At 35.7% G+C, this 11,580-nt stretch overlaps 2 protein-coding genes across 2 annotated transcripts; both read right to left on the reverse strand.

The window, feature by feature from the left end:
- Positions 1-285: 285 nt before the first annotated feature.
- On the reverse strand, positions 286-3,832 carry LOC147399785 (isocitrate dehydrogenase [NAD] catalytic subunit 5, mitochondrial-like). The gene is made up of 7 exons (XM_086445267.1): positions 3,587-3,832; positions 2,681-3,001; positions 2,436-2,597; positions 2,272-2,346; positions 1,564-1,673; positions 1,410-1,482; positions 286-668 (listed from the first exon to the last, which is right to left on the reverse strand). Exons 1-7 carry the CDS (start codon positions 3,791-3,793, stop codon positions 477-479), a joined length of 1,140 nt encoding a protein of 379 aa, XP_086301393.1. The 5' UTR covers positions 3,794-3,832; the 3' UTR covers positions 286-476.
- A 1,026-nt stretch (positions 3,833-4,858) lies between these two features.
- LOC147399786 (phenylalanine ammonia-lyase-like) lies at positions 4,859-9,799 on the reverse strand. The gene is made up of 2 exons (XM_086445268.1): positions 9,064-9,799; positions 4,859-6,750 (listed from the first exon to the last, which is right to left on the reverse strand). The coding sequence occupies exons 1-2, from the start codon at positions 9,438-9,440 to the stop codon at positions 5,007-5,009; spliced, it is 2,121 nt and encodes a 706-aa protein (XP_086301394.1). The 5' UTR covers positions 9,441-9,799; the 3' UTR covers positions 4,859-5,006.
- Between the last annotated feature and the right edge of the window lie 1,781 nt (positions 9,800-11,580).

Below are 11,580 nucleotides of genomic sequence, written 5' to 3' on the forward strand. Positions count from 1 at the left end.
GCATACTCAATCAACTCCCCTGACGTGACGTGCTAGAACCCTAGATCTGTACTCCTCGGGATACACAACTGCACATGTATCTTGAGGAGTACAGATCTACGGTTCTAGCACATGTCACGTCAGGGGTGTCGATTGAGTATGCCACGTGGGGGAGTCATTTAATCATTACTCTTCCCCAATAGTTCCTGTAAATACATGTTTTGCTTTTTCACATATCACAAGAAGGTCCTGACCCAAGTCCATAATTGATTTTATTGGGTTCACAGTCACATACTTAACAGAGACTGAGAATCAAAAGTGTGGCAAATATCTTAAATTTGATTAGATGCCTCAATCAATTCAAAGATAAAAAACATTCACTTGCAGAGGAGGATTATATTATCTCTTCCCACAAGGCTGATGATGGACATCTCAAGGAAACATTTGTTGCACAATATCAATTAGACGAGAAGGGCAAAATAAAAAATAAAAAAATCTCAAAGATGATTGCAAACGGCCTTTGTGAAGTCAGTTGTGGATGCAGTGCCACCTAGGTCACCTGTTCGGTACTTCCCTTCTGCAATTGTGTTGAGGATAGCATTCTGGATCCTGTCTGCTTTATCATGAAACTCCAAATGTCGGAGCATTGCAACCGCACTCAACAGCAGAGCAGTTGGGTTTGCAAGATTCTATATTGTTCAACCACGGATAGAGAGAATTAATAAGAAACATAAAATCCACACAAATAAAAAAAATAGAAGAAACAGAACAAAGATCTGTCAACACAAGTAACAAGTTTGCAGTGATTCATGTACACGTTTATAGAAGCATCCTTGAACAAGATTATAAATTGATTTAACCATGGATAGAAAACTAATTGAACCATATAATCGACAAGACAAGAAAAGAATAAAAAGAACAAACATCCATCAATACATGTAACAAGTTTGCACTAATTCATGCACATGATCCACCAGAGTGTACCCAAAGAGCATAACAATGGAACAAGAGAGCTGTTATTAGCATCCCAATTTCTTAAATTATTTCTCACCCCAATTAAAGATTAAAACACACTCTTCAAACATTACAAAGGTTTGAGTCAAATTATCCATAACACACGTTCAAACAATTTCAGTAGTTGTTTACAATTATGATTAGGCTTGTACAAAATCCTAAACCCAAATAATAGAAATCTAGAAACGAAAGAGCTTATATTGGAACCCCAACTTTTACTTATTCTCAACCATTCACTTATTTTCTTTATTTTTAATTGGGGTGTAATAAGTAAAAGCTGGGGTGCCTATAGCAGCACTCTGGAACAATCATAACTATCCGATCAGACCTACATAGTCTAAGGATCATGCAGATAGTGAAAGAAAAAAAGCATTAAAAGTGGTGGTCCAGATTATGATTTAGAACAAACAGCTCACCTTTCCTGCAATGTCAGGAGCTGAACCATGGACAGCTTCAGCCAAAGCAACACCTCCCTCACCAATATTACAGCTGGAATACAAGGTCAGAGCAAGTGATGTGATATGTAAATGGAAATAAATTTATAGAATGTAAGGATGAAACCATAGATACCTTGGTGTTAAACCCAAACCCCCAATCAACCCCGCACAAAGGTCGCTGATAATGTCACCATAGAGGTTGGGCATCACGAGTACATCAAAAAGTGCTGGATTCTTCACAAGCTGTTCATAGCAAACCACAAAGTGAATCTTCTATTTCATTTTCAAAGATAGACAAGCTTACTCTCTAAACTTTATTTTTAGTTTTGGTAGATAGGAAATGGGGTCTCGAACCCATATCTAGCGTCTTAAATGTTGTTCTTAATTTTGATAGGATTGCAGGCTCTACCCTCAAACCCAAAACACTCACAAGACAACAATGTGGAATGCAAATTCATACCACTGGATTGCGTTGTTTGGCCCAATGGTTTGAAGTGAGAGGGGTTCATTTTGAAGACTTCCTGGGGAGGTGGGATTGGGTTTGTAAACATATAGGTAGCCCTATATTCTTGTGGAGGTTTTGGTTTTGTGGTTTCTGTTTTTTAATGTATTTGCCTTTGGTTCTCTTTGTTTAACTTTGGGGTTTTAGGTCTCCTCGACCGCCCCTGTTAATAAAAGCATTTTTATAGATAAAAAAAAAAAAAAAGTGTTGGCATGATTTGAGTCCCACATTACAATATATACATCATTAGTGTGTTCATATCCGCTTTTACTATCTCAATCCACATTCTTTTGGGTCTAAAAAATTACTCTCCGTGATTAAATATAAGTTCAACCATACCATCATACAGCAATTATCAATTACAACTTCCTCGTATGTTATCTCGGGGTACTTCTCTGCAACCTCGCGACAGCACTGCAAATGAACACTTACAAGTATAATATTCAAACAATCTAAACAGTAAAAAAAATTGTTAAAATTTGTGATTTACAGCAGAAGAAGACCTTAAGAAAAAGACCATCAGTCTTTCTCATAATGTTGGCTTTGTGGATGGCAGACACCCTTTCACGGCCATGGGTCTTGGCATAATGAAAAGCATATTCTGCCACTCTTAAACTTGCTTGGCGCGTAATGATCTTGAGACTTTCAACTACACCTCTAACCACCTATCAAAACATCATATATCAATGGAGCTTATTGAAGAATCTTTCATTGATAAGCATCATGTATGTCATGCAAGGAGACTTACTTGGTGTTCAAGGCCACTATACTCCCCTTCTGTGTTTTCACGAATTGTGATGAGATTAACATCATCGTACCGAGTTTTGTAGCCAGGCAAACTGTTACAAGGTCTAACATTTGCATACAAATTAAGTTCTTTACGTAAAGTAAGATTCAAAGACCGATGACCCTTTCCAATGGGAGTGGCCATGGGTCCTTTTAAGCCCACACCATTTCTTCGAACTGATTCCAGACTTTCCCATGTTAGAAAACTCTGTGTTCTCGCGTCAACTTCGGTCCCCACATAGTGTTCTTCCCATTCTATTGGCACTTCAGCTGCTCTGAATACCTGCATCAGAAAAGGTTGAGTAGGGTTTCTTTCATGGCACAAAAAATTTGAAACTCGAAATTCATTCAAGCCTATGAATACTACCATCAAAACAAACAATTTGTGCATCTTTCAATGGGTCCATGTTATACCCTGAAAGAATCGTCCGATCTTACAGATAAAACTCAAAATCTGTTAAAAGTCTGATCTTTCTGTCCACCCAGAACTGTAAATTCGATCTTAATCAGAGTAATTGCTATAACCCTATAATTAGCCTCCATAAACATTAAATACTGCTCGAAAGCCAACCCTAATTAAACCCCTATCCTTGAGAAATATTTTTTTTTCCTGAAATCTACAGAGGATCAATTAATTACAAATCCTTCACAAACCCAAATTGGGTCAGTCAAATTAAATTCATTCCACAATTATGATCCACATAACATGGTTTCTAACATTAAATCTCAGGTTTTGAGCCCAAATTGAGCTTCCAGGTGATCAAATTGAGCCCATTCCGAAAACCCTAATCTAACAAGAACTAACAGCATTTATTAAACCCCAAATTGAACAATATGAGAGGATACAATTTGTATGGAGAGACCAAACCTGCTTCACGGACTTAGCTATCTCAGGACCGATTCCATCACCAGGGAAGAGAGTAACTTGGATCGGTTCTGTACGAGTTGTCTCAGAAGAAAGATTTCGATCAAAAGAGCCGAAAACCCTAGCTGAATTAGGGTTTGTAATCGATGTCATTGAGCCCAACATGTTCGTACGGTTTCGGAAAGCGCGTCTCAGAATCTGAGAAGCCATGATCGATCACTCAGAGAGAGAGAGAGAGAGAGAGAGAGAGAGAGAGAATAAATGAATGAAACTGAAGACGCGACAATTTTATTGGACTTTAGCTTGGACATCTGTCTGCTTGCCACGTGGCACATTACACTTGTTAGACTTTGACTATAAATATTGTTTGAGCACTCAAAATTTGGTATGAGATTCAACCAATGAAAATGCGACACGTTTACTAAAGACCAATTTAGTTGCATATCATTGGGACGAATATTTAATAATGAAAAATGCTGACACAAGACATTTACTGCGATTCTCACAATTCTGACGTGGGTTATCCACATAACCATAGATTTGTTTCTTTGCGATACGAGTAAAAAAAATCATCTACGATAATGTATGCACCTCAATGTCAGAATTGTGAGAATCGCAGCAAATCTAATTTTCAAAGTGTGTTTTTTTTGCACTTCAACGTGTTTGCGTTAATAAACTCCTAAAAAAAAAAAATAAGGAAAATGCTGAAATGACAAAAAGAAATTACTGTGATTCTCACAAGTCTGACATGAGATGTGCACATAACCATAGATGTATTTTCTCGTGCTACGAGTAAAAACCATCTATGGTTGTGTATGCATATGTACGTCAGAATTGTGTGAATCACAATAAATCCTATGTCACCCCAGCATCACTCCAAAAAAAAAAAAAATCTATCAACTTTGAAAATTATCAAATAACAAGATCAATTTTCTGTTTATTTTAAGATCCGTCCAAAAGTCCACCAATAAAACTAGGGTCTAGAAATTATTTTATAATGCTAAACTGACTTCCTATAACACTGCATTGACGTGGTGATGCGCACAGAACCATAGATATTTTCCCTCGAGCTACAAGTGTTATAGACTAACCATAGATATTTTCCCTAAGTGTTATTAGAAGTTGAAGATGATAAATTTGTTAGAAGTAAAGTCAAGGGTTTTGTCAAGAGTTTAAAGATAAGTTTGGAAATCGAGTGTTTCGGAAAGAAGAAGAAAATGAAAATTGATGGCTCTCAGTAGATGGAGTGTTCAAGACAATGTTGTACAAAGAAGTAAAATACTAATTATGATTAATAACATGTATTATTTCACAAGAAAATACTAAGTCAAGCATCTTAAATGGTCTAGAAATCTTTAGAAATACATCAAAACAAGAAGTTAAAAGAGAACAGAAATAATTTCCACTAGAACAGTAAAATGTTCTAACAAATTGGAATAGGTGCACCATTCCAATCGCTTAGACAATCGAGCAGTGGATCGATCATCTTCCCCTCGTTCATCGCAGTAAACAATTTGTCGAATTCCTCTCCAGGTGATCGAACCTTCTCTCCGGTCAGAAGTCCTGTTCCCAATTCTTCCCTCACAAACTTGTACAATGGGTACGACCTACATTCCTTAATCCGGTTCAGGATTACTGGGTTCCCATTCTCATATGCGCTCCTCGCACTCTCGATTTCTCTTGGCAAAAGGGTCTTCAATTCCTCCTCAAAGATTCCAAACTTTTGGAAGATTGAAGTACTTGCCTCATTATCACCATTGTTCATCGCATGTTCGACAAGAACTAGCCTTAGTTTCTGCATTAATGGGTACGTGGCACTGCATGGGTCATCGATGTAGGTGAAGACGTATTCATGATCAACAACTTTGAGTAAGTCTTTCTCACAAAATCTTGAAGGGTGAAGCTCCCCATTAACACCCATTGTTAGAACTCTCTTGGCTACTTGGCTCACAGTGTTCTTGACTATGCTCTTAAAAATTTCCTCCAAGTGCCTTAAATCGATTGCTTGGCAAATCCCAACTAAGAAAGTCGATGACATGAGCTTCAATATATCGACGGCTTCAGCTGTTTTTCTTGAAGATATCAAGCCCAAGGAGTTCACATCTTGGTTATGTTGCTCTGCACTTTGAACATGATTAGTGACGGGATTAGCAAGGAATTGGAGTTCGGAACAATAGGACGCCATTGCAACCTCTGCACCTTTGAACCCATAATCCAAGCTTGGATTCCTTCCACCCGATAGATTCGAAGGCAACCCATGGTTGTAAAAATCATTAACAAGTTCGGAAAATTGAGCAAACATTAGTTTCCCAATTGCAGCAATCGCCAATCGGGTATTGTCCATGGAGACACCTATAGGAGTCCCTTGGAAATTCCCACCATGTAAGGCCTTGTTCCTCGATACGTCGATCAATGGGTTATCGTTAACAGAGTTAATTTCCCGTTCGATCGATTTCGTTGATGATCGAATCACTTCGATTTGTGGACCCAACCATTGAGGTGAAGTACAGAGAGCGTATCGCTCTTTCTTTGGCTTTTGAAGAGGATCAATTTCATGTAGCTTTCGAGCTTCTTTCACATAAGAGCTACCATCTAAAATATGTTCCATGATGGCTGCAGCCTCAATTTGGCCTGGGTGATGCTTCAATTTGTGAGTCAGATGGTCAGTAAATTCTGGTTTACCATGCATGACTTCGGCGAACATTGCCGATAAGACTTCCGATAGGACAACTAGGATATTCGTGTCGAATAAAACCATTGATGCCAATCCTGACCCTACCGTGGTGCCGTTAACCAAAGCTAGGCCTTCCTTGGGCTGTAATTCAAAGAATCCACCATTGATCCCAGCTAGGTGGAAGGCTTGTGTAGCATCAAGAGATTGCCCGTCGGGTCCCACAGATTTAGAATTGGGTCGACCCGTTAAGAGCCCAGCGATGTATGATAAAGGGATGAGATCGCCTGAAGAGGAGATGGTGCCTCTAAGAGGCAAACATGGGGTGATGTTGTGATTAAGGAAGGAAGTGATGGCTTCTAAGATCTCAAAACGGATTCCTGAGTATCCTTGGAGGAGTGTGTTGATCCTCACTAGCATAGCTGCTCTTGTTGTAGAGTGAGGCAATGTGTGGCAAGATTCAGTCCCATTGCCAAATATTCCAGCATTCAAGAATCTAGAGCAACAAAATTAAAAAAAAAATAAAAAATGAAATTAGCAACACTAATCTACCAAGCAATTTAGTTTTACTTAGGTTTGTAGTTGCATAGAAAATTGTATTTTCAGGGAAATGATATTATATGTATTTGATTATGAGTTTTTGCATGAAATCCATTTTTTCTTGAAAGAGTGATTTTTCTGTCTTGGTTGAAAATATACTCCTGCTCAATTTCTCATAAAAACTGATTTTTTTTTTTACTTGAAGACAAAAAAAGCCCAATATAATTCTTTGGACATAAAATGGGTTGGACTAGACCCGAAATCTGAGTGATGAGTTTGGATCCTTGAGTAGATCCAAATAAAAAGCGGATAGAATATGATTTAGGATCATTTTGTTACAGATTCCAGTTTCTGCTTTAGGATGTTGTGTCTAAAAGAAGCAGAAGTTCAAGGTCTGGGAAGCTGCGTTTAGGAAAATCTTGTTTATTATAAAAGCTGGCGAAAAAGTAGTAGAAGAAGTATTAGAGAGTGATTGAATTGATTATGTTGTTTAATTGGTAAGTGAAGAAGAATGAGGGTTGAAATTGTCATTTCATTCATATGTTCTTCTGAATTGGCTTCTCATAGTGGCTCCCACACGAAAGTAACCCTAGCAAGACTTTTCAAAAACACAATTTTCAGCTTCTCCCAAAAACTAGTGAGGCAGAAGCCATTACTAACAAACATGTTTCTCTGACTTTTTCCGCTTCAAGCCAAAAAAAGCTGTCACACACAATCCCTTAATGTCCCTTGACCTGACATTATCCAACCTGAATGAGACTAATCTAGAGATAATTTCTCAGACCCAATTATTCGACAATCCTATTGCATAGAAATTAAAGTTAATGACAAAAAAAATCAAAAAAAAAAAATCAAAACATCTAATATAATTGCCACAAAGCAATGTTTTAAAAATCGAACTAGATGACTGTCCCATCAATATTTCAATAAAAATCGGATTGGTTCAATGGGAATCGTTGCTCAATAAAGACCTGTCAATTTCTTTTAAACCGATGGTTCAACCGCGAAAATCGAGCACTCTGCAAAGGATCAATTTTGAAAATTTTAAATTATTTTAAGTTTTCAAGAATTCATTCTTAGATTCTTTTGTAAAAAATAAGATAAAATCTTAAAATCAATCATTTTAGATTTGTATTGAATTTTATGATTAAAAAAATATACAAACCTACTAAAACTCAAAAAATAAAATCTGTAAATTTACTAAATTATTTTTATTTTTTAAGAATCTTTAAATAAATACAAAAACCTTCTCAAATCTTAATTAAATAATTAAAATCAACGAAGATTTTTATTTTTTTTAGTTACCAAATATTAAGTTACAATTTTTTTAGGATTTTTACATAAAGTGAAAAATTGAAAATCGATGAATATAGACTAATTTAATTAATTAATTAATTAATAAAAATTACTTCGACCAAATTGAACCTCGGTCAGACCTATTGAAAAATAATTTAAGTTCAATTATTAGTCTGAATTTTAAAACATTGCCATGAAAAAACCAAACTTCCTCCTCCCTAAAATAAAAAATAAAAAAAGTAGAAGAAAAAGCAATTCTTAGAAGCAGAAACCTATGACAAATCCAAACAAAAGTCCTAAGAATTCACCATCTATATAATAAAACACAATTAGACAAACCTCCCATCAAGACATCAAGTTTTAGTGTCATGGGACACTTTATTTTCTTTATTATTCATTTCTTATACTTTACTATATTTTCTTTTTTACCTATTTAATCAATTTTATTATTTTTTATCTTTTACCTATTTAATCTCAATTTTTTAATAATACATTTTCAAATTTTTTTTTTTCAGTTTTACCCCCTTAACCTAAAAGAGGATGCCCTATCTTCTAACTTTACTAGATTTTCTCTTTTACCATTTTATCATTTTCCACTCATACCCTACTTAACCATTCTTCTAATTTTACTATTTTTTCTCTTTTATCTCTTTAATCTATTTTATTATTTTTCATCTTTTACCATTTTTAATCTCAATGTTTTTAATAATATCTCTAGAGTTTCTTGGATTTCACTTTATTCTTCATCTCCCATAATTTTACATTAATTCATCTTTTACCCTTTTAATTCAGTTTTTTCATCTTTTACTCTTTTAATATCAATTTTTTTTTTTAATAATACCCTCTCCATTCTTAGTTTTTCCTCACTTTGACCCCTTTTTAACCTTTGAGAGGATGCCTGTGACGTAGGCACGGGGTTCGGGTGAACTCCATTCTCCATTAAAACTTGAAACTTTTAGACTCAAATTTTTACCTAATAAGCTCCTTCTGAAGAGCTCCTCCTTGTTTGGTTCTCCTATGTGAATTGGCACCAAACCCAACGCTATCACTCATGCTCTCCATTACCCAATCACTGCTAGCTTTCACTCCTTCCCTCGCCGACTCCGACAACTCTACTCTGATTCCGGCTTCACGTCGGGCAATCGCAGCCACCTGAGATATGGTCAACGTCTCTCCACCAAGTCTCACAACTGGCTTTCTAAATTCCTCCACCATTCTCTTAACCTCATCAAGATGACTTCCCTTTAGAGACTCCGCCGCCATTCCCCAATTTAATGGGTCTTTAATGCAGAAACTTTCAATCGAAATCGAACTATTTGTCTGACCATTTACTTGGATTTCACTAGACATGTTTTTCGATTCGAAAATCGTGAAAAAAAAAAAAAGAAGAAAGAAGAGTTCTTGGATCAAATGAAGTAGAACAGAGCAAGAAATGGGTTTCTGTGGAGGATAGAAAGCGAGAGAGATAATGAGGGGGAGGGTACTTTAAAATTTCGATTTGATCGACCCAGACGAGAAAAACTTGAAAGAGATGATTTTTACGAAGAGGGGGGTCTAAAAAAGATCAAAATTTTAAGATCTTTGGTTTCTAAAGAAGCAAATTGAGAGAAAAAGCAGAGCAGAAATGGGTTTCTGTGGGGAGAGAGAGAGCTTAGAAGCAGAGCAGGTTGTTGGATCGATTTAGGGTTGAATTTCCCTGATCTTGTACACCAGCTTTTGCATCTTTAAATAGAAACTCGGGAGAAAGAAAAGGTGTTTGGTGGTCTAGGAAACATCATGCATTTCTCTTGAACTAATAATGCACAAACGAAGACAAAAATGACGTGGTGGCAAGTGCATAGCCGTAGATACTTTTTTCTCGTATCTCGCGGAAAAGCATCAACCGTTAGTACTCGACACCAAGTCATTGTGTCACCCCTGCACGATTCTTTCTCTTGTCATCTCCATCCATCAGTAGCTGTAGCACACGAAACAAGAAAAATAGCCCTTTTCTTTGTGCCACGTCAGCAGAATACAAACTGAGCGAGACTTTTCGAGTAAAAAAATCATTAGTTTTTTTTTTGACAATCTCTATTTTAACGTACTAATTTGAACTTCATTATCAGTAATGTTAAAGATTTAGGATTATTTACAAACTTCTTACTATTTACTTGTGTAAATTGTAAAAATGTTTGTTCTATGGTCACATGTTTTTTTTTATATTAATTATTGAACCTACAATAATTTATGTGAATATGATTGAAGAAGAATGAAAAAAAAAAGTATAATATTTTTTTATTTTTATTTTGAGAGCAATCATCCAAATAGAGTACAAAGAGAAATTTTTAAGTGATGGAGTGGAATTGATAGTGGGTGGTGTGCAACTAGTTGGTTCCAAAAGTTAGATACCTTTGTTAAGAGAACAAATGCGTTGACAAATTTGTAATTTTCCCCTAAAATAAGGATATTTAGGTACTTTCAACCCAACATTATAAACAAACCTTGTTCAAACTTGAAAGAGTGATTCAACTTTATCATTGTTGAGGTAGACGTCTCCGAGGACTGATCTTAGCTAGTCTTTTCGGATGATAGCCTTAAAAAGTAATTTAGGATCCTTGTGATTGAGAAAATTCATTTTCAAAGAAATATGATTTCTCTAAAAATCCAATGTCACGAAATTTTTTTTGAAAAAAATGGATTTCACCATTTGATTGCAAATCCACTTGCCAAAGTAAAATCGCTTTGGTGGGGCTTCATTTTCTAAGTAAAATAAGTAATCTTATGCCTGAAAACTAAGAATATTCTAGGAAAAACCATATTTGGCAAACATGTTTTTGAGTGATGGTCGTAATACTACTTGGTCAGACATCCCCACCAACCCGCTTTAGCCTTTATGGTAGGTGAGAAATGGTGAGATAATGATGGATATCTACTCAACAATAGTTTGTTTAGATAATTCAGATAAGGTGAGATTACTAAAATTATAAACTTAAAAGGTCAATGTTAGGTAGATGCTAGACTTGGTAGATTGTTTAGATGACTCATATATTAGGTGAGAATACTAAAATTAGAAACTTAAAAGGTTCTCTGTTAGGTAGATGTTAGACTTAGGTGTTGTTTCTTTGTGTTATTTCTCAGCGCTTGTTGTTGGAAAAAAAAATTCAGCACATTTTGTCAAAATAACGTGTTTGTTTTCCCCATATTTTCAACGTTTATTGTTGAAAATAAGTATAAATAATAATAATAATAATTCAGCACTATTTTAATGCTTAATTTTTGTGTTGAAGTGGTAAGTCGTTGACTTTTTTTCCGACATAGATAAGTATGCCCTTCATTTTTTTTGGCACAAGCAAAGATGCCCTTATACTTGAAAGGATATTACCTCTTATATCTCATGGATAAGTACATAAGCACCCCACAAATTAATAAACCTATACCATGGCCAAATTGTTTTGTCTTATATAGGTTAAAAGTTTTGGAATAAGTTGATTTTTAATGAGGATGATCTCCT

The sequence above is a fragment of the Akebia trifoliata genome, chromosome 6 (assembly GCF_017979445.1).
Source record: "Akebia trifoliata isolate Shusen 1 chromosome 6, ASM1797944v1, whole genome shotgun sequence".
NCBI classification, from domain to species: domain Eukaryota; kingdom Viridiplantae; phylum Streptophyta; class Magnoliopsida; order Ranunculales; family Lardizabalaceae; genus Akebia; species Akebia trifoliata.

Excerpts from the sequence above, each read along its gene's own strand:
- LOC147399785 (XM_086445267.1), bottom strand. The coding sequence starts at position 3,793 with ATGGCTTCTCAGATTCTGAGACGCGCTTTCCGAAACCGTACGAACATG. Across the intron at positions 2,598-2,680 it reads ATAGTGGCCTTGAACACCAA|GTGGTTAGAGGTGTAGTTGA; the intron begins GTAAGTCTCCTT and ends ATGTTTTGATAG. Across the intron at positions 1,674-2,271 it reads TTGATAATTGCTGTATGATG|CTTGTGAAGAATCCAGCACT; the intron begins GTATGGTTGAAC and ends TGCTATGAACAG.
- LOC147399786 (XM_086445268.1), bottom strand. The coding sequence starts at position 9,440 with ATGTCTAGTGAAATCCAAGTAAATGGTCAGACAAATAGTTCGATTTCG. Across the intron at positions 6,751-9,063 it reads CTTCAGAAGGAGCTTATTAG|ATTCTTGAATGCTGGAATAT; the intron begins GTAAAAATTTGA and ends TTGTTGCTCTAG.